The following is a 22,208-nucleotide window of genomic DNA, read 5'->3' on the forward strand; positions in this document are numbered from 1 at the left end:
GGTAGTGAGGTTGGCCCAGGATCGGATATTGTTTCGTTCTGCTGTGCATGGGGTCGCTATGAGTCGGTTCCGACTCGATGGCACCTGACAACAACAACAACAGTTCCACCCTATAGGACAGGGGGCGCCAAACAATCTTAGGTTCCTAGTTGGCACAAAGGGTTTGCACCCCATGAGGATGTCCCTAAGTCAGAATCCGAAGGCAATGGGTTTGGTTTTGTATTCTTCTTCCAAGGAGCTACTGGGGAGTTTGAACCACAAACTTTGTGGTTCGAGCCAACTTTGCAGCCCAGCGCATTAATCCACAGCGCCACAACAGGACTCCCAACAACACCCTGAGGATGTGCGGGATGAAGAAGACCCCAACCAGCACGAGGAGGTGCCTAACCACCTCGACGTTACTGGTAACTGTGCTTGGTGGTGGGGTTTTCCAGTGGGGATTCTGAGTCCTGAGTTCTGAGCCAAAGGCTAACCCAAATCCCGCTGCTTCTTGACAATCCTGACTCCTAGTGACCCTGTAGGGCAGAGGGTCACCAAGGCTGTGACCGTATGGCAGCAGATCACCACATCTTTCTCCCAGTGAGTTCAAGCCACCGACCTTTAGGTTAGCAGCGTAACAATGCCTCAAATGCAAGGTACCGAGACTGCCCGTAAAAGCATCTGGAATGGAAAAAGAATTAAAGAGAGCTTTGAGTGTTGCAAGAAGCCGGTCTTTTCCTTCTAGGGGATTTATTTTGGAAGAGTTTTCATTACCCCAGCCATGCATCACTTGCCAATCTCCTGAGATAGTTCAGAAGTGGCACCATTTTTAGTACCGAGAGGCAGGTAGAGTCCCAGGACTGAGGAAACAGGACAAATGAGGGACACAGATGCAGCTTCAGCTCTGAGGCTGGGGTTCAAATCCTGCCTCCCCCATATCCTTTACATTGGGAATGGTACGGTTTCCTCTTCTATAAAATGGAGTGAAGCGCCATATGCACTGCCCAGGGCTAATTTAAGACTCAAGGAGATCATATGCGTGAGCACTTTGATGCGGTCGTAAGTGCTCAGTAAATGGTAGATACTCACGATTATTCACAGTAGCACGATTATTATTTTTTAAAAAATCTTCTGGAAAGCAACCTGAATTCATTTAAAATCGTGTCTGCGAAGGCCAGGTGGAAAGTTGCTGTCTAAATATGCACTTTCTGATCAGACAGTAGCAACAGAGAGCAGAGCTGGTCCTGATGTGTATTCTACTCCCTGACACCTGTGCTCCGGCTTCCTGTCAATGCAGTCTTTTGGAATGTTCCAGAAACTACTCTGCATTATTTATATAGGGGACCAATAGCTGGTTCTCTGTCATCAGGTGTTGGAGACAGTAAAGACTAGGAGGTTTTCGGTACGATTGCCCTGCTCTTCAGCCACACCTGCAAAGTTACACAGCAAGTCTCCCAAATCCTAGACCCTGCTCTTTACAAAACTGGGTATCCATTGTTTGTGTCCGCCATATTTCTGGTAGATTTCTCTCATTGTGCTACAGCATTCATCTCTTATAACAAGACAAGTGATTATAGGCTTTCTGTTGTTTGGATTTTGTTAAATAGCTTTACTAGTCAATTTAGAAGATGGTCCACTTTCTAGACAAAAGGCTGGAAACACTCAAGATTGTTGCTTGCGAATCAGGAGATGCACAAACCCTGTGTTGTTTGGTCTCCATCCCGATTAGCATCCTTTGTTAATCCTGCCTCCTGCATTTGTTTGCTCTCAGGTCAACACAAGATAAAATTCATTCCAGAGATGGTCGGCCCGATATTGGAAATGACGCTGATTCCTGAGACAGAACTACGTAAAGCTACGATCCCCATCTTCTTCGACATGATGCAATGTGAATTCCATTCCACCCGGAGCTTCCAAATGGTAAGGTCGCTGTGTGCAGTCACGTAAATCCCCGGAGAGCTGAGGAGGAGGAGATGGGGCTGCAGCCTAGAAGGAGATTTCTAGACTGAGTTCTAATTGCTGGGCTGCTCACAGAAAGGTCGGTAGTTCAAACCCACCAGCCGATCCTTAGGAGAAAGATGAGGCAGCCTGCCTCTGTCAAGATCTACAACTTTGGAAATGCTATGGGGCCATTCTGCTCCGTTCTCTAGGGTTGCTACTGGTCAAAATCGAGTCCACAGCAGTGGATTTGGGTTTTGGTTTCAGGGAGAAAAGTCCTGTCTTGTCTTGTTGGAGAAGCTCATCATTCTTAATGCTCATCTTGTTCAGGGAACTGCTCTCAGCATTCAGCTTTTACTTATCTTTATTGGGATTTACTTGCATATCAACCTCTGGCTAGAAGTCTCATTTCTTCCTTGCCTGATCACTTGCAGAGAGATTAATCGGATATCATTGTGCTCTTTGAGTGTTATGGCTTATGGAAACTCTATTGTCCTAAAGTCTAAAGTTGTTTGTTTTTATTCTTTACGTCTGTGTGTCAGTCCTTGCTTACTGTGCAGAGCTCTGGATGAGAATGCCTTACAGAACATGCAGGCTAGCTGTTCAAACATGCTGAGGAAGCCTGGAGGAGGAAATCAGAATAGCTTGTATGTAGGCAGTCACTAAATCTTCCTGATTTCTATGTGAAGTGTAATGTACATGTATGTATTCATGCCTGGAAGCCCACCTTCACACAGACACACATGTATATGCTCCTAAACGTACCCATGGTTTGGCCACAATGCTTTCTAGAAGGCAGGGGAAGAATTTGAAGTGTAGAGAGGTCCTCTAAATTGAGAACTTTGTTGTGGTACTCGTTGCCGTTCCATGACCCTGGGTACCACAGAGGAAAGGTCTGCTTTATCCTCCTCCATCTTCATCACTGTCACGGCTGCTGTGGGCTTTTTGACCACCTTCCAGCTTCAGGGGCTCATCTTCCAGCACTCAGTGTTCTCTGTGAGCCATAAAGTTTCCATCGGCTAATTCTCAGAAAAAAGATTGCCAGACCTTTCTTCCTCATCCCTCACCATCTGGAAACACTGCAGAAGCCTGTCCATCGTGAGTGACGTTGCTGGTGTTTAAAATACCCGTGGCACAGCTTCCGGCAACACACAAGTCACTGACAAACAGAACAGGCGGTGAGAATTGAAAATTACCGTGGTTCAAATAGGATAGTAATTCACATAAGTGAATATACCAGGAACTTGTTTTTTGTTTTTGTTTTTTAAGATCTTTGAGGGATTTTGAGAACACCAAGATTGAAAGGGAATGGAAACAACATAAATCATGAGTTTATTGTGATGATTATTTAGAGGGTACTTTCTTTCCTTCCCCTCCTTAGTACTTCCTTATCAACTGGAGCTTGGACCAGGTGAAGGGTTTCCACTGGCCAGCTTTCATCATGCCCGCATGAGGAAAGGCAGCGTGAACACCCATTTAGAACCAAAAAGAGAGGAGATGCCAAACGAAAGGCCTGCTCCGTGAACTAGAATTGAGTGATGAGACTGGCGTCAGATAGACCATGTTTTCCAGCCTTGGCTCCATCCAACAAATCTCTGTTGTTGTTGTTGTCAGGAGCCATGGAGTCGGTTGCAACTCATAGTGACCCTGTATATGGTTTCCACAGCTGTACTCCTGTACTTGTGTACGGAAGCAGAGAGCCTCATCGTTCCCTTGTGGAATGGCTGGTAGGTTTGAACTGCTGACCTGTGGTTAGTGGTCCAGTGCTTATTCTATGGTGTCCCCAGCACTGTCAAATCTGTAAGCATTGAAATCTCAGATCCAGGCTGTAAATTGGGGAGAAGAGCAGGAACTCCCCATCAGGATGTGCTGAGTTCTCTCAGCATGTACCTGCATTGCAGGTGTGTCTGTTCAGATTGTCCTTATTAGATGAGGCTGAAGGAGCAGTGGTGGGCCGGGGCAGAATCTTCTCCTTTCAGGTGGGAGACCCGGCTTCAGTTCCCAGCCAGCGAACCCTCATGTGCAACCATTCCCATCTGTCAGACTGAGACTGACAAGCAACAAAGGCCTGGTGATCTGAAAATCAGCCAGTATCAGCCCCAGCTGGATCACAGTGGTCCGAGCCTGTTGTGCTGGGGCCACCATGAGCCAAGAGCTGATAGTGACCACAGCAGCAGACACATCAGAGCCTTGAGCGGAACCTTTGCTGAGCACAGCACAGCGATGGCACTATTGAAGTCTCCCTGGGTCCCAGCGCAATATACAAGCCCGTGTGTGCACACATCTTTTACGATGGCCCCAGAGCCCACACATTTCATTCCAACTCAGGATTTACAAATAATTTCACTAGCCTCGACGATGACTCACTCGGATGCGTGCAAATAGAAACACAAGCAAGAACACGCAGGTCCCTACCGAGAACCCACAATTGGAGTCAGCATGGTCAGCTGCTGGTGTGTTAAAAACCCAGGCTTTGGAAAGGGACCCATTCCTCTCTGCTGCATGAAGCTGCTCCACTGAGTTGGGAAACAATCCATTTTCTGCTCTGGTGGAATACCTGACAAGTTGTTGTTGGCATACCCAAGGCAACCAGATGGAGCATCAGTGTTTGGGGGATTTTCAGTACCATCATCGCTCATTACTATTCTTCCCAAACCTGCTGCTTCGGCGTCCTCCCCAGGCCTGCCAGCCTCCTGGTCACTGGGTGTTTTGGGCTACAGACCCTTGCTTGTTCTCTTGGCCTCCCCAGCCAACTGATGGCCAAGACGGTCAGTTCTTCCACTTGCTCGTCTCCAACATCCATCTGGTCTTCTTAGTGCCTTTTGCTCGTGTGGTACTGTGGGTTAATGCGCCACACTGCAAAGCTGTTTGAATTGCAAGGCCAGCGGTTCAAGCTCACCAGCTGCTCCTCAGAAACCCTATACAGGGTCGCTATGGGTCGGAAGCAACTCGACGGCATTTAACAACACTTCTCTCCAGGACCACATGATTTGTCTTTCCATGTGCCATAATCTTCTTCCTTCTTTTCTGCTCTTGGTGCTACTTGCCTGCAATTGCTGTGACTCTTGTCCCTAGCCTGGTAAATGTTTGCTGAATGGGCCCGTCCCAGAGCACTGATACTCTGTGGTCCTTGTGTGCCCGTTGATCCCAGGGAACTTCTAGGATGGAGTTGGTTGGCTGCTGTTTAACGGATTACTGTCACTGATCCAATTGTCTAACTTTATTAGTCACATCAATAGGGCTGAAACTGGATGCACTTTAACTCGGTGTATAAACCTAATGGGGTGAGGGGAAGGCGTTAGGATTGAGCTTCTGTAAAATTTTAGTGTTTTAAGTGAAAGACATGGTTGTTGTTTTTATTAAGGTTGCATTATTTTTTTAATAGGAGCACTGGTAGTATAATGGTTCAGCGCTTGGCTGCAGACTTAAAGGTTAGTTGTTGGAATCTACCAGCAGTTCTCTGGAAGAAAAACCTGGCAACTTATTCCTACAAGGAAAGATTAAACCAAAATAACTAAGCCAAATGCCATGGAGCCCTTTCTAACGCAGAAGATCCTTTAGGACAGAGAACTGCCCCATAGGGTTTCCAAGGCTGTCGATTTCTATGGAAGCAGAGAGCTTCCTCTTTCTCCCTTCTAGTTAAACCACCCACCTTGTGGTTAGAAGTCCAGTGCTTGACCACTGTGCCACCAGAGTTCCTTCTGCAAAAAATCACAACCTAGAAAACCCTGTGGGGTGCTTCTGAAAAATCCTTTGGGTCACTATGACTAAGAATCGACTCAGTGGCCCATGTGACAGTTAAGGTTTGGGGTCCACATGGCTGGGCCAGGATTCTCACCTCCATGCTGAGAACTCATATGATGTGGCCAGCTCTGATCTGATGCAGCTGGTGGGTTTGAACCACCGACCTTGTGGTGCAGTGCTTGTGTCACAGCGCCACACCAGGATGGCTTTTCTACAGTTCCCCTGGACGCGTGTTCTTTTTTTTCTCTTTTTTTAATGTTTTATTGTGAATTATGTGATAGTTTACATGGGAGAACATTAGCTTTACATTCATCCTATCGTATATTGTTTCATTGCCATAGTTACAGTCCCCTCCATGCATCATCAACCAACCAAAGGGTATACTCTGCAAGCCTGCCCTCCCCCCTAGCCCCCAGTCATCAGCACACAGCCTGTCTCCCTCTTTGGGTCTAAAGTCCCCAGCTGTTCCATCTCTCCACATCATCATCTCTGTGGAGGCGTGTTCTTGCTCTCCCCTCCCCGCCACAGCCCCTTTCTTCCCAGTCTCCACTGTTGCATGAAACTGCAGGAGTCATCTTCCAGAAGAGGTGTTCTTGTCCTGGTCCCTGGCCTCACCGCTCTGGCTTCTCATCGTGGGTCCATTGGTGGTGGAATGGAGTCATCCATCCACCTGCCTGATCACCTGACACGCCCTTCCCAGAGCGGCTGCAGGCCTTCACAGGTGACATATTCTGAGGACTCTGATTATCATCCCTTTGAAGGATTGCAGTGTGCAGGGACCTGAGAACAGGGGGCATTTGTAAACGTGGACTGTCTAGAAGCATTTGAAAACCACAGGTCTGGGTTGGTACCCAGAGCCCTTGTGTTCTTCTAGGGGACTTCCTACCTAAAAGTGAACATGCTTCCATACAGGCTGGTGATCCAGCCAAGGTGGGTGTGACGTAACCATCATAGGTTCTGGGTGCTACTGTCGTAGAAGGAGCCCTAGTAGCGTAGTGGGTTACATGCTGGGCTGGTACCTGCAAGGTCAAAAGTTCAAATCCACCAGCCACTCTGCAGAGAATGATGAGGCTTTCTGCTTCCATAAAGATTTACAGCCTTGGAAACCCTATAAAGGGACACTATGCGTTGGAACCAACTCAACGGCACACAAGTACTACCGCCATCATTGTTGTTGTTAAGTGCCATCAACTCATGGCGACCCTGTATAGGGTTTCTGAAGAGCAGCTGGAGGGTTTGAACTGCTGACCTTGTGGTTCCTGGTCCGCTACTGATCCAACAGCACACACTAGCCACAGAAATACTGAAAGTGGGTGATTGAAAGGAACAATCATTCTTTCCCAGTGGAGAGACCCGGTGTATGGACTGCAGGGAGGCGCTCTCCTCCGTCAGTTTCTGAAGCCCCGGTGTGTGGACTGCAGGGAGGCGCTTTCCTCCGGAAGTTTCTGAAGCCCCGGTGTGTGGACTGCAGGGAGGCGCTCTTCTCTGTCAGTTTCTGAAGCCCAGTGTTCCTTGGCTCCTGGAAGGTCTCCACCTGGCGTCTGTTTCCTTCTGAGTGTGCCCGTCTCTGTCTACGCTGCTCTGTCATTCTCCCAAGTGGGGAGGTTTAAGACACTTCCTCTAGCCACATAGTCATCATCCACATAATGAAGGAAACCCTACTGCCAAATGGAGTTACATCATCAGGTGTTGTTGTTGTGAGGTGCCATCAAGTTGCAACAACCCATTGCAATCCTGTGCACAACACAACAAAACACTCCCTGGTCCTGCACCATTCTAACAATTGTTGTTATGTTTGCGCCCATTGCTGCTGTCATGATGCCAAGCCATCTCCTAATGAAGCTTCCTCTTTTTCGCTGACCCTCCACTTTACCAAGCGTGATGGCCTTCTCTAGGGACTGACACCTCCTGATGACATTCTGGTTGTAATTCTTTCAAGACAGAATTGGTTTTTGTTTGACACTCCATGGTACTTTCAATATTCTTCTCCAACACCATAATTCAAGTGCATCAACTCTTCTACAGTCTTCCTTACTCACTGTTCAACTTTCACACGCATGTAAAGCTACTGAAAATAGCGTGGCTTGGGTCAGGCGCACTTTAGTCCTCAAACCCACATCTTTGCTCTTGACAACTTGTGTAACAGATTTGCCTTATGCAATACATTGCTTGATTTCTTGACTGCTGCTTCCATGAGTGTTGTTGGTGGATCCAAGAAAAGTGAAGTCCCTGACGACTTTAGTCTTTTCTCTATTTATTGGTCTAGTTGTGAGGGTTTTTTTTTTCTATACATCAATCTATACTGAAGGCTCTAGTCTTTAATCTTCATCAGTAAGTATTTTACGTCCTTCACTTCCAGCAAACAGGTTGCATCATGTGCACATCGCAAGTTGTTAATGAGTCTTATTCCAATCTTTATACCATGTTCTTCTTCATATAATCCAGCTTCTGGGATTATTTGCTCAGAATACAGATTGAATAAATGTGGTGAAAGAGTGCAACCCCTTTCTGTTTTGAAACCATTCAGTATACCCTTGACTGCCTCTTGGTCTGTGTACCGGCAGGCGCCTCATGCGCACAATTAAGTGTTCCAGAATACTCATTCTTTGCAATGTTATCCATATCTTGCTATGATCTGGTCGAAAACCTTTGCAGTCATAAAGCACAAGTAAACATCTTTCTGGTTTTATCTGATTTCAGCCAAGATCCATATGACGTTAGCAGTAATATCCCTAGTTCCACGTCCTGTTCTGAATACGGCTTGAATTTCTGGCAGTTCTCTGTCAATATACAGTTGCAGCTGTTTTTGAATTATCTTCAGCAAAATTCTACTTTCATGTGATAGTAATGATATTTTTCAATGATTTCTACATTCTGTTGGGTCACCTCTCTTTGAAATGGGCACAAACATGGATCTTTTACAATTGGTTGACTAGGTTGCTGTCTTCCAAAAAATGTGGCATAGATGAGTGAGCACTTCAGTGCTTCGTCTGTTTGTTGAAAGATTTCAATGCTCATTTTGTCAATTCCTGGAGCCTGCTTTTTCCAATGGCTTCACTGCAGGTTGGTTCTTGATCATATGCTACCTTTTGATGAAATGGTTAAACACCAATCATTTCTTTTTTGTACAGTGACTCTGTATATTCCTCTGTCTTCTTTTGATGCTTTCTGCATCATTCAATATTTTACCCATAGAATCCTTCAAGATTTCAAATTGAGAATTGAATTTTTTTTTTCTTTAGTTCTTTCAGCTTGACAAATGCAGAGTGTGTTTTTCCTTTTTGCTTTTCTAACTCCAAATCTTTCCACATTTCATTATAGTACTTGATTTTGTCTGCTTGAGCTGCCCTCTGAAATATTCTATGCAGCTCTTTTACCTCCTCATTTCTTCCATCTGTCTTAGCAGCTCTACAATGAAGAGCAAGTTTCAGAGTTTCTTCTGACATCCATTTTGGTCTTTCCCTTATTTCTTATCTGATGTCATCTCTCAGTTCTTCTGGTCTTTAGCCATTACTATCTAATGTATCAAATGCATTATTGAGATGGTCTGTAAATTCAGACTGGATGTGTCCAAGGGCATATTTTGACTATTGTAGACCTGTTTTGATTTGCTTCAGATTCAGCCTGAACTTGCATATTAGCAGTTGGTGGCCTCTGGCCATGTTTTGGCTTTTCCATCACCTCTTCCCAGAAATGTAGTCAATTTGATTCTTGTGGATTCCATCTGGTGAGGCCTATGTGTTCAGTCAACTTTTATGTTGTTTCAACAAGGTATTTGCAATAAATACGTCATTGGTCTCACAAAATCCTATCATGTGGTCTCCAGCATCATTTCTAAAACCAAGCCCACATACCCAACTATGATCCTTCCTCTTTGTTTCCAACTTTGCATCCAATCACAGTAATTATCAATATGTCTTGATGGCATGCTTGATCTATTTCACACGGAAGAATCTGGTAGATTTCTTCCATTTCATCATCACTGGCTTTAGTGGTTAGTGCATAAATTTGAATAATAGTGGTATTATCTAGTCTTCTTTGTAAGCCTATGAATATTATCCTATCACAGACAGCATTGTACTTCAAGATAGATCTTGAAATTCTATTTTTTAAGGATGAATACAATGCCATTCTTCATCAATTTGTCATTTCTAGCATAGTAATCCATAAGACTGTCTGATTCAAAATGGCCAATCCCAGTGCATTTCAGCTCACCAATGCCTAGGATGTCTATCTTTATGTGTTCTGTTTCATTATCCCAATGTCCAAATTTCAGGCATCGGGTTTAGGATTCCAAGTTGTATTTGAGGGGCACTCAATCAATTAAATCCTAACTCCTAGTGTGGCATTGTAGGATAAGCATTGGACTGCTAACCACAGGTTGGTAATTCAAACCCACCAGCTGCTCCTTGGAAAACACTGTTCAGAGTCTTTATGAGTCAGAACTGACTTAACTACACTTAACAACAACAATAATTTAGTCCATATCATCACATTCTGTGAGCTCAATGAGCGGCTCTCCCCCACCGCCAGCCCTCATCGTGGGAGTCAGCCTTGGCCCGTGGTGTCATGTGAGGATGTGTGCCTTATGATGCGGTTCCCCTTCCGCTCCAGGTATCAGGGACACGTGAATGTGTCTGTTGGGGATACGCCTCTCAGTCTGGCCTTCATGACCCCACAGTCTCCAGAATCTCAGTAGCAGCGCTCCTCAGCGGTCTCTCTGCCCTGTCCATTTGAGCTCAGCCCTCCGCAAATTCACACTCCTCTTCTTTTCTTTCCACCCGTCTTCTCCCAATGCCTCATCACCTCGCCTTGCTGCCCATCACCACCCTGAGTCTTCCAGCCCTTTCTAAGACTGTGTTAGAACCCAGGTCCCCCACCTCCTATAATTCTGCCTGAAGGTTCCCTCGTGGCGTAGAACTGCCAACTACCTGAAAAGTTGGCAGTATGAACCCACCAGCTGCTCCTAGGAGAAAGATGTCACAGTCTGCTGATGGGGCAGATGTACTCTGTCCTAAATGGTCCCTGTGATTTGGAATCAAGCTGAGAGTACACACAGTAATCCATCTAACCCGTGTCTGAGTCCCTTTCCTGCCGGCTCTTGCCCTCCACAAGCATCTCTGCGGTTGTGCGAATGGTCCTTGCCCCTCTACTCCACTCACAGTCTCTGAGCAGCACTTCACCTGGGCCCTTAGAAAAACATGGTTTTGCTTCAAGAGCCGATTGTACTTGGGAAGATTCCAGCGTCTGCTAAGACAGCATGGAAGAAGTGTGGCGGCTACAGCACTGATACCTTGGGACCCGTGTTTACAGATGGGGTTGGTGTGGTGATACAGAGTGAGTCCTCACCTGGCCTTCTGCTGACCTCTTCCTCTTCATGCTGCGTCCCCTGCCCTGCCAAGCCGAAAGCTCTTGCAGTTTAAGCCTCACTGGACCTGGCTGTATTAAAAACAACAAAACAACATGCCTTTCAGTTCCCTCCTGGCATCTTTTTTTAAGAACTCCATTTGTTGCGCCTTTGGGAAAAACGGAACTAGCAGCCGAGAATTGCCGTCATTGACCACACAGGCTGCATACTGTTAACAAAAAGGACTGAAAAGGGCTCCCCAGCAAAAGAATATTTCCCATCACTGAGTTATTTTCTGTCATCTTTGCAAGGGTCAGGAAAAATGTCTCACAACTTCCAGAAATTCCCATTTCGCTATTAGACTATTAGAACATGAGTCATCTTTGGGTGGCCAATGTTTCTGAGTTCCTGTTGTTGGAAGCATCTCTTCCTCTTGCCCACACTGGTCAGTCATCAGATCATTGAATAACACTGGCAGATCAGACAGCGCCTGCCATTTGGTGGGAAAGCCCATGTCTTTTGCACTGTGATATGAACGTGAATATGTTTGGTGGTAGTTTTATCTTGTGCCCTGGTGTGGTGCTGTAAGATAAGCACTGGGCTGCTAACCACCCTGTCAGTGGCTCAAATCCACCAGCGGCTCCTTAGAAGCCCTATATATGTTCGCTATGAGTTGGAACCAATTTGAGTGTACTTGGTAACAGTAACAACAGCTCTTCAATGCATTTGCCATGTTTCTTTTGTTGGCTTGCTTTTTCTTTCCGTTTCCAATTAGACTTGATACTAGTTGTTCAGATGTCAGAAGACAATCTACAGTACAAGAATAGGCTTTTGATTTCACTGGAGGTCGGAGAGATCCCAGAACTCTACCTGACTCCAGGGGTTCTGACCACATGGAATTGGTCAGAGCAAGAGATACCCAGAATCCCTAGGTGGTACAATCAGTGACCATGCAAACCAAAGGTGGAAATTTGAGTCTACCCGGAAGTGAGCGATCTGTTTTCAAAACCATCAGTTATTACAACTCTACATGGACCACAGTCCTGTTCTAACACACAGTGGGTCACTAGGAATCAGAGATGACGGGACAGCAACTGGGTCCACGTCCTTTAGCCAAACTCACCTGGACTTCTAACAAGGATGCGTACCTGGAGGCCCTGTCGTTGCACAAAGCCCCAAAGCTGCTCCTCAGGCTGTTATGTGGGCCTGGCCAGCACCTGCCCACCTGAAGGTGCTGCTGGGCACAAGGTCCAGACAGCGAGCTCAGTCCCTGACTTCTGGGTCAGCAAACTGCCTGCTTGATGGTCAGGGAGGGTAGGGTGCTCAGGTTTGGAATGTGGGCTGGAGTACCAGAGATTAATTGTGGAATTAAGTTTATAGAGTGCTTGGGTCAGAGGAATGAAATAGACAAAGATAAGTGTTAGTGATAACACAGGGATTAAGGCTGCGTGATAGATTGGGGACGTGCTTTACTGGAGGGCTGTGTTGGAGCAGAAAGCACTGAAGGCGTGGGCACGTCCAGGGTTCTCCCTGCTGACCCTGGCCAGTTCCTCCTCCTCGGTGTATTCTTCAACACTCTACAGCTAAGTGATGTTCCTTCCCACCCCGCTGTGAGTGCTAACTAATGAAAAGGCAAGTCTGTTGGCTTGGGCAAGTTCCATTACAGATGACCAATCAAATCTTGGCCCTCGGATCACTGACACCTCGAGTTGTCTTGAAACCAGCCCCCTCCCCCTTCCTTTGTGAGCATTTCCCTTGAAACCAGGAGAAGATGGAGCATGGAGAGTGGTATGGAAGAACAACTGTTTTCTGAAGTTTATTTGGGAAGAGTCCAAGAAGCTCTGCTGCTGAGATACTTAGCAGACCATGTTCATGGAAATCAGATTCCATCCAGCTCTCAGTAACCTCTCAGCATTTTATCGACATGGTGAAGAGTTTGTACAAACTCTTCAATTCTGGTTCAGCTACCTGTCACAGTCTGCTGTAACCCCAAATTTGGTTTGCCTAGAGAATGCAGGTGTGGGTTTCACTCATTTATAAATGTCTTAGAGCAATGGTAAACTGTGCCCAAAACAATAAGGGTGAATTCCAAAGCAAGTATAATTGGCTTCTAGATTGTCTACTACCACAGACATTTCACTCCATGGCCTCCTGAATCAGGATCAGTAATGCGGGGTTAACCATGGCAAAAACACGAGTTCCTTTCTAAATTAATTGACTTTATGACAAAGTCGATGTTCCCTTCAACACAGCCCCCTGCTTCACGGCGTGCATAGAAACAGCACCTTTCCAAAGGGTCTTGTATTCTTTTGTGCCCCCTAACATATCTCCTTCTTGGGGGCTGCAGATGTCAAATGCTTAGAGATACTCTGTTCATTGCCTAAGTTAGACACCTTGTGTATATTTCCGTAGTGAAATTGATGATTCAGAAAAGAGTGGAAAGTACAGGTAAGCACCATGTAACGTCCTTTCAGACAAAGTCTGAACTCATACGCACCCGTGTTCCCCTAAGGTTTTAACAGAATTCAGGAATCCCAAAACCAGAATAGAACATATTGAACACAGAAGACTCCTGCATGCAACATGTATGTCTCATGTCTCATGGCTCTTCCCTACAAAGGGTTGTGTGATTTTGGTGGTGGTGCAATGGGTGAAGCGCTCAGGAGAAAGAGGAGACCGTCTGTTTTTGTAAAGAGTTCAGTCTTGAAGACCTTATGGGCAACAGCTCTTCTGTGTCCTATAGAGTTGCTATGAGTCAAAATTTACTTGATGGTATTGGGTACACATACACGAGGGTTTTCAAGAGTTCTTGGGAAAATGGAGTTGAAAGATAATGGAATTTTCCAAAGAACTCTTTGAAGCCTTCTCATATAATCTACACTATGTGTGTTGGTATTTATAACAAATGCCTCATATATGTGCAGTTCTGTACTTTCTCTCTAGAAACGTTCCCATATGACATTGTATGCACATACTTGGACTTGTAGAAGCAGAATCCAGTCCTGGGTATCTTGAATTTCCTGAGTGCTATAGCATTCTCTCTCTGTTTAATTTTCTTTAGAAATTTTTACCATGAAACGCAGCAAAATGCAGCAAACCAGTGTTAGTGGCAGCAAGGGGCGAAGGCCAAGTATTGATCTGGAAGTGAAACCAAAAGTTTATTAAGCAATATGATACAAGCATGTCAAACTCGATATCCACGATGATCCTCAAAAATCAAGAAAAAATTCCCCAAGCTATTAAAGGATGGGCCCTCCTGAAACCTACAGTGCTACCGGAAATGCGAGAGGGACCCAGACAAGATCTGGAGATACTGCTGCTTGAGGGCCTGCACTAAGGACCTAACACACTGAACCATCACTGGCTAAGACACGAAGCTTGTTCGAGATGCTTAGAGAAAAAAGCAGGACCCGACTATGGTAGGGTGTTCATACAACTTCCAAATCTCATCGTGTCTTATTTCCCAGAACATATTGTGGACATTAAGCGGTGCACGTCTGTATAAAAGTGTCACGTACATGACAATCTGCCACCTTTTAAGCAAACACCTAACCCTGACTAATTCCTCCCAATGAAGGAGAACCGTGGTGCACATTACCAGACCGAGTGTATTTGCAAGAAAGATACTAAGTATGATTTGGGCAAAACTTGCTGTATCAGCAAAAGTACTCGCTCCAATTTATTTGGACAGGATCATTTAATTCTGATTATGATAACAGTTCACAGCACACTACCCAATGAATTCTTGTGTATTCTGTACCAAAAATAAATAAATACATACATAAAAACGCAAAAGCCTTAGAATTGCAAGCAATTTTGGGTCTCTGGTAAACAGAACGGGGTTGCCAGGTGTTTGTGCAAATTACTTAGCTTAGACTAGAGGTTAGTAAAATTAGAATCAGCTGTGTTCCTCTGATTTACTAATCACTCATCCACTCTTTTTAGAAAACATTAAATTCATCAGTCAAAATGTGATAAACAGCACATGAAAGGAGATGGAGTGTTCGTCTTGCCCAAGTCTGTGACAAGGAAGCGGGGGAGACATGCCATTTTTATAAAATAGACTCCAAATTCATATCCCCTTGACTAATGATGAGTGATTTCAAACGCCTGTGTGTGTACACGCTTGTAGAGGGTGTGATTTTCTGAGTTCTCTGTGCCTTTCTCATTGTTAGGTATTCGTTAATCATGTACGGAATTAGATGTGTTTGTTTTTTATTGTCATTGTGGACTGTGTTATACCAACTGACCATGGTGTCCCCCATGACTGTAGTCCCAAGCCTCCAGGTCAAGTGGTTCATTCCTTCAAGGTGTTTGGTTATGAAGAAGTTGGTGACTTCTTGCTTGGTTTGGTTATGGAGAAGAAGTTGGCATACTTCTGCCAGTGTTTGCTCTACTATACACGTAGGAATATTTACAGCACATACAAATATGTTTCTAGAAATGGCATCTGCCACACCTACATATGGTCATAAGTGTACTTCCTTTTGCCTACTTGTACAATACTGTTCATCTTGCCTGTCTACCTGTAAATCCACTTGTAGATAGACGTTTATTATTACTGACATCACAAGATTGTGTGGATGATAATATTTACCTGTGTGCCGCTGTCCGTGTCTTCCCTGTCCTGGGTGGTGTTGGGTAGTGTGTTGTCATTGTATTTAGTCTTCTTTTGCATCACGATCATTTGCTCAGAAACAACAGCTTGCCTTGGCTTAATGGGTCCCATTGTGGTGCCATCTTGGATTGGGCTGCCTTGAAATGTCAGCATTTGGACAAGTCACAAGCTTTCTCTTTTGCATTCAAGTCCAATTGCATGGCTTTGTGTAGGAATCTTCTCTGCAAAGAGCAGGTTAATAGTGGCTTAGCTCAAAAGGTTGTGATTTTACAGTAAAAGTCATTATCATGAGACTTCAGGCCGAAACAAAAAGTAGGCAAGTCATTCTTTCTTCTTATGTATCTATGTTCCGGAAATCCCTGAATGTTTTAGGCCCTGCTGATTTTTTTAAAAGGTGTTATTTGTGGGGAGGAGCTGTTGGAGAAGGTCAAGAAGAGAACCAACAGTTTTTAAAATCTGGGAGGTTGTGCGGTTACTGCCTGACTCCTTGATGCCAAGTAAGAATCAATACTCCTCTCCAGTCTCGGCTTAAACCTTGTTTCATCTGTAGCTGGGATTACAGTGTGGCTGTAGGCGTGTGTCCTGACTGAAGACAGGCAGGTCTGGGCTGGGCTCACACTGGGACAGAAAGACCCAACAGTCACCTGGCCACTGTACCATCCCCCCCTCCCCCAAATCCTCATCAGTGGATGATGCCTGCCCACCAAATACCCACTGCCGTCCAGTTGATTTGACTCATAGCCACTTGAGAGGACAAAGGAGAATTGTTCCATAGGTGTCCGAGATAATAAAGCTTTCTGGAGCAGACAACCTCATCTCTCTTCTGCACAGCAGCTGGCAAGTTTGAACGGCTGACTTTGCAGTTAGCAGCCCAATACTTAAGCTACTGCACCACCAGGGTTCCTTAAAGATTGCTTGCAGTACAAGTGTGTGTTAGTGGTACTCTGTTGAGTTTTACTTGCCACCATACTTGGCATGGCCAAGGGAAAGGGTCAGGTTTTCCCAGCGAGTTGGTCCTGACGTGTAAGGAGACTTCATTATTTTTCATTCCATTTTTCCAAGTACTTTTTAAAAGTACTAATCAGAAACCTTTCCAGCTTGATCCAGTTTAACACCAGCTCTTTCCAAACCATTTCTGTGCACAAAACAGCTTCATCCTGTTAGAGCATCAACATCAGGTGCTGGTCAAGGCATTGGGGAGATAACCCTAACCGAGGAAGAACAGTTTGCTCTCATACCACTTACATTCTGATGGGATACTAGTAATGGTGGGGGATTTGTGGTTTATTTCCCAAAGACTGGGTGTTTGAGCAGGCATCTTAAAGGGGTCTCAGAACCCCTCGCTCACCTGCCTAAGCTGCTTGCTTTCTGAACATTGGCTTACCTGGTACCTCCTTCAATCCCTCCTTTCTCCACCTTCTTTCCATTCAGAGTGCAACTATCTCCCTCTCTGTGTGAACTAACCCTTTCCCTGGTACGAAGATCCCCTTTGTACCTGCCGTAGGCTTATGGGTAACCTTGGGATCCCTGCAGCACAGGTGGCCATCGAGCTGGAGTCGTGGTCCTAGATGGGTCTGGATTCCTTCAATGATGGGACGCTGGGTGATGAGGCTGGAGACATTTCCCATCACTATCAGAATAGCTATCTGCAGCCCAGTCACGGATGACTTTCCTGACTTCTGAGAAAACGTTCTTGAGACTTGAACTCCCTGCAGATTTTAGAGCTTTTGAAAAACACGAGTCTGAGAAAATTGCAGTGGGTTCTGGGGATCCTCCCCCACCCTGATGCTCTACCAAATCCAGTTGGAAGCTTTGGTGAGCTTCAGACAGACCTGCTCACAAGATCTACCGTTCTGTCTGTTGAGACTACTGGGTTCTCAAGCTGATGTTACCAAGTACCGCAAACATGGCGAATGAGAACAGAAGCATATTCGCTCACTTGTCTGGAGACCAGAAGTCTGAAATCAAGGGATTGGCAGAGCCTTGCGCATTCCAGAGCCTTTAGGGGAGGATTCTTCCTCACCTCTTCCTGCTTCTGGTGGCTCAAGACATTCCTTGGCTTGTGACTGCTTCACTCCAATTTCTGCCTCCATCTCTCCACATGGCTAGCTTTACATCTGTGTCTTCTCTTCTGTCTCTTACAAAGACACTCGTCATTGGATTTAGGGTGCACCTGCAAATCCAAAATGGTTTCAGTTATAGTGTCTGAACTTAATTATATCTACAAAGACCTTTCTTTCCAATAAGTTCCCACTCATAGGGACCCAACGTTTCAACTTGGACTTTATCTTTCTGGTGGACACAACTCAGTCCACACCAGAATAAGTCTGCTCGTGTTTGGTAATATTTTCCTCACCAGAGTGAGCTCGTTTGCTTGGACCCCCCCAGAAATGGCTGTGAAATGGCCTGTGGATGTTTTCCAACTGCAGAGAACTCTGCTGGCAAAGCCATGTGTTCTGTCCCATGAACCAGCGCGCTCTTTTAGATGTTATGAGTTTGTAGTGATGAAGTTCAAGACGTGTTCCACGTTGCTCCTTGATCAGCTTCCAAAGGTTTTCTTGTCTTCTTCTGTGGTTCCTGCTTCTGCTCTCGGAATATGCCTGTTTGGGTTCCAGTAACCAGGGGCGGGAAGGAAAGACCCCTCCTGGGGGGGTCATCAAAAATATCCAGGGCAAAGGGATGGCAACTGTTCAGATGAAATCAGGCTTCAAAGGTAGAGGGTGAGGTCTGGTGATGGACTCTCACCAATTTATGTGCTGTTGACATTCAAGTCTGGGAATGCAATATCTGCCCTGCTGATTATTTACGCTTCCTCTGTTTAATTATAGTTTGAAAATGAGATCATCACCAAACTGGATCATGAAGTGGAAGGAGGCAGAGGAGACGAACAGTACAAAGTGTTATTTGATAAAATGTAAGTGTTGATTAACAGTGGGATTTATTTCAGAATCTAGGCAGAGAGACTGTAATTAGATGACAATGAACTTTGTAGCCCCGAAATAATTAAAATGTGTTAATAATGGAGAAGACTTTCCATCACACCTCAGTCGGGTTTCTTTTTTCTGAGTGTGATTAACAAGGTGTGTCTAATTATTTTTTCAGCCTCTTGGAGCACTGCAGGAAGCACAAATACCTCGCCAAAACGGGAGAAACTTTTGTCAAACTTGTTGTGCGCCTGATGGAAAGACTTCTGGACTACAGGACCATTATGCATGACGAAAACAAAGAAAATCGTATGAGCTGCACCGTCAACGTGCTGGTGAGTGGAACGTAATTAAATGTCTTCTCTCCACAGCCTGCCAGACACCAAACCACGACATTCAAAAGCCTTACGGCAGACGGCCACCAAACTTCTTATGGCCAAATGTCACTTCCTTGGCTTGTTTCTGCATCTTTCCCAGCAAAGGAACCGGGGGAACTGATTATCCTGTGAAGAACTGGATACATACATGTTTGCTAACCAACAGTTTGGTGGTTCGAACCCACCAGCTTCTCGGTTGGAGAAAGATGTGGCAAACTGCTTCTGTAAAGCTGTACTGCCTCGGGAACTCCCTGGGGACAGTTCTACTCTGTCCTTGAGGGTGGTTGTGACTGGGAGTTGACTTGGTAGCGATGGGTGCGTTGCACATGCTCTGCAAAACCACCCACCCTCTGGATGTTGGCCCGTGGTTCTTCCTGTCGGCAAGAATGACAAGCCGTTGTGTCTTGTGACCCACGCTGGTTACAGTTCTTAACTGCTTTGTTATTTGCAGATTTATAAACATGGCATGCGGTGGGCAGAATGGTAGCCCCCAAAAGATAGTCCACACCCTAGTCTGAGGAGTCTGTGAGTGTGACCTTATTTGGAAAGAGGGTATTTACACATGCAATCAATATGCAACTGAGATCTTAAGACAATAATCATGTTGGATTCCTGAGTCCTAAACGCAATGACAAGTGTTCTTGTAAGAGACAGAAGAGAAGAAGATACAGGCACAGATGAGAAGGCAGAGGGAGAGATGGAAGTGATACCGCTACAAGTCCAAGAAGACCGGAAACGACCAGAAGCTGGAAGCTGCCTTCTTATGTTTCAGCGAGAGCGCAGCCCTGCCAACACCTTGGTTTCCGGCTTCCGGTTTTCAGAATTGTGAGAAAAGAAACATATATGATGCTTTGTTGCAGCAGCCAAGGGAAGCTTAGGCGTGCCAGGATGAGAGCAGATGGTCGGTGAAGTTAGCTGCTGCATCCCTTGAGCCTCTGTGCACTTGTTTGTTGCTGCGATATGAGCGGGTTCCCTGCACCTCCCCCTTCCTGAAGTAGTAGTGGTCCCAACGATATTCATCTGGAGAATGTTTTAGGGCAGATGAGTTTGGAGGGAGCCTAGTGAACAAGCTCATCTCCAGTAGTTGGCCAACGTTGTGGCTTCCACAGCCTCACAACCCCCACACCAGTCTTCAGATCTCTCCACAGCAACGTCCTGGCCTGCGCCCAGAAGAAACCAGACACACAGACTCTTAGCCCTTTTCCTCAACTTCTCCTGCCTCTCTCAAGACAGGAATGCAAGAAAATAGTACTCTTAGTTTGTTGTGCACACTTCTCTTTTCTCTTCCCAACCAACCATTGGTGTCCCAACTTTCCATCATTCCAACATGGACAGTTCAGCACCCACACTCAGATCCACCATTGGGCTGAACTTGTGGGTTCTTTGAGCTCACTGAAATCGATGCTTCTTCCAGGAGGAATGTAACAAATCATCCATTCTTGAGGAAGTCTCTGAAGACCTTGAGATGAAAAAGATAAACAAAAGGGACTGTTGTCACTTTTCATTCGTTTTAGTATCAATCTGTCCTCTGCCAGGGGACTATCAAAGCTGAACAGTGTTTCCAGCAAGCTCATCTCCTTTATCTATGGCTGGACAAACTGGTCCGCCTAGGATAGACATTGTCTAGAACAATTTTTTCTTCTTAAAAATCTAAAGGCATTTGGGCGTACATCGTAAAGGACTTGGACAACTGTACAAATTGCTGGTTTCTGGTACCTGTCTCTGTGATGTAGAGATTGCTGGTTTCTGGTACCTGTCTCTGTGATGTAGAGATTGCTGGTTTCTGGTAGAGATTGCTGGTTTCTGCCCCTGTAATTGGACCTCCTGGCTGACTCCGCCTTCACCTATAGACTCACATATGTAGTGAGCACGGGCCCAGGCAAGCCGGGCTTGATCTTGGCCTTGGCTTCCTTGTCTTCTTGAATCCTTGCCTCTGTCCAAACTAGTTTGTCCTGCCAGCGGGGTTGACATGAAATAAATACCAGTGTTTTCTCTGTGAGAATGAAATGGAAACCTTTTCAAGATAATTGTTTACGATGGTGGTGGTGGCTGTGTGCCGTGGAGTCGGTTCCGACTCATAGCGACCCTATACAGGGTTTCCGAGGCTGTGAATCTTTACGGGAACAGAAAGCCTCATCTTTCTCCCACAGAACAGCTGGTACTTTCGAACTGCTGACCTTGGCGATTCGCAGTCTGATTCGTAACCACTATGCTACCCATTCGATCCTTGGAGTAAAGACTGGGGCAGGCTGGTATCAGAATGAAGTACACTAGTTCATTTTCTTAGGTTTCTAACTTTGACTATATGACCACCTTTATTTGAAGTAGGATCTCGCATGCTCTGGAGAACACAAAGTCTGGCAGAGACATGTCGGCCTGCTCTGAACGTGTTGTCTTGCCACCGCTGTCCAGGGCCCAGAATCGAACTCTTCTAATGAGATCTGCACACGGCATATGTTCCTCTCTCCTACGGAGTCTGACTCAGCGCCTGCCTTCTTGTACTGGGGTCAGCATGAGCTGGATTTTAACTAAATCCTGAGATGATCTGGCGTTATTAACTTCCTTCTAATTAGGACATCCTGAACCATTCCATGCAGAGTCCAGGGGTCTTTTCTTTACCATTTCCTGGGGACCAGAGCATGGGGCCCAACCGCCGATCATAGTCCTTTTATCTAAAAAATAAAACAGATCTATTAAAGATGAAAGAGAAACAAGACAAGGGAAGTTGCCGAGATAGGTGTCCTGTCTCTCCAGACTCGTGGCGTTGCTCACCATTAGTCTTATATAGAACTAGGTCCCAGGGGACTTCCAAAAGGTTGTGAAAAATTGGAATAAAAAGGTAATGAAATTGTTTTATGACCTTTTTGAAGCCCTTTTGTAGATATAGATAGATAGTTCATAGATGATCAATCAATAGATAGGTCTCTCTCTCTCCATATATATATATATTGGGATACATACATGCATATATGGATATACACACACACACACACACACATATATATATTATTGTTGTTGTTAAATGCCTTTGAGGTGGTTATGACTCATAGCGACCCTGTCTGTGTAAGGTGAGCAGGAAGCCTCATCTTTCTCCCATGGAGAAGCTGATGGACTGGATCCATGGATCTTGTGGTTCACAGTCCAGTACTTATTGTATGGTGCCACCACACTTATGTAGATATATAGATGTGTTGTTGTTGTTCAGTGCTGTCAGGAGCCACTAGTGAGCTCTTCTATATATATATATACAGAGAGAGAGAGAGAGAGAGAGAGAGAGAGAG

The 22,208-nt window shown here is 45.4% G+C and overlaps 1 protein-coding gene across 1 annotated transcript in view; it reads left to right on the forward strand.

Annotated features, from left to right (window-relative positions):
- Window positions 1-22,208, forward strand: part of DOCK1 (dedicator of cytokinesis 1) — a 576,252-nt gene that overhangs the window by 468,816 nt on the left and 85,228 nt on the right. The window contains exons 34-36 of the mRNA XM_006867474.1: window positions 1,751-1,899; window positions 18,455-18,540; window positions 18,729-18,885. Of these exons, the coding sequence (XP_006867536.1) occupies window positions 1,751-1,899; window positions 18,455-18,540; window positions 18,729-18,885 (392 nt within the window). The remainder of the gene's footprint in view (window positions 1-1,750; window positions 1,900-18,454; window positions 18,541-18,728; window positions 18,886-22,208) is intronic.

The sequence above is a fragment of the Chrysochloris asiatica genome, unplaced genomic scaffold (assembly GCF_000296735.1).
Source record: "Chrysochloris asiatica unplaced genomic scaffold, ChrAsi1.0 scaffold00105, whole genome shotgun sequence".
Taxonomy (NCBI): domain Eukaryota; kingdom Metazoa; phylum Chordata; class Mammalia; order Afrosoricida; family Chrysochloridae; genus Chrysochloris; species Chrysochloris asiatica.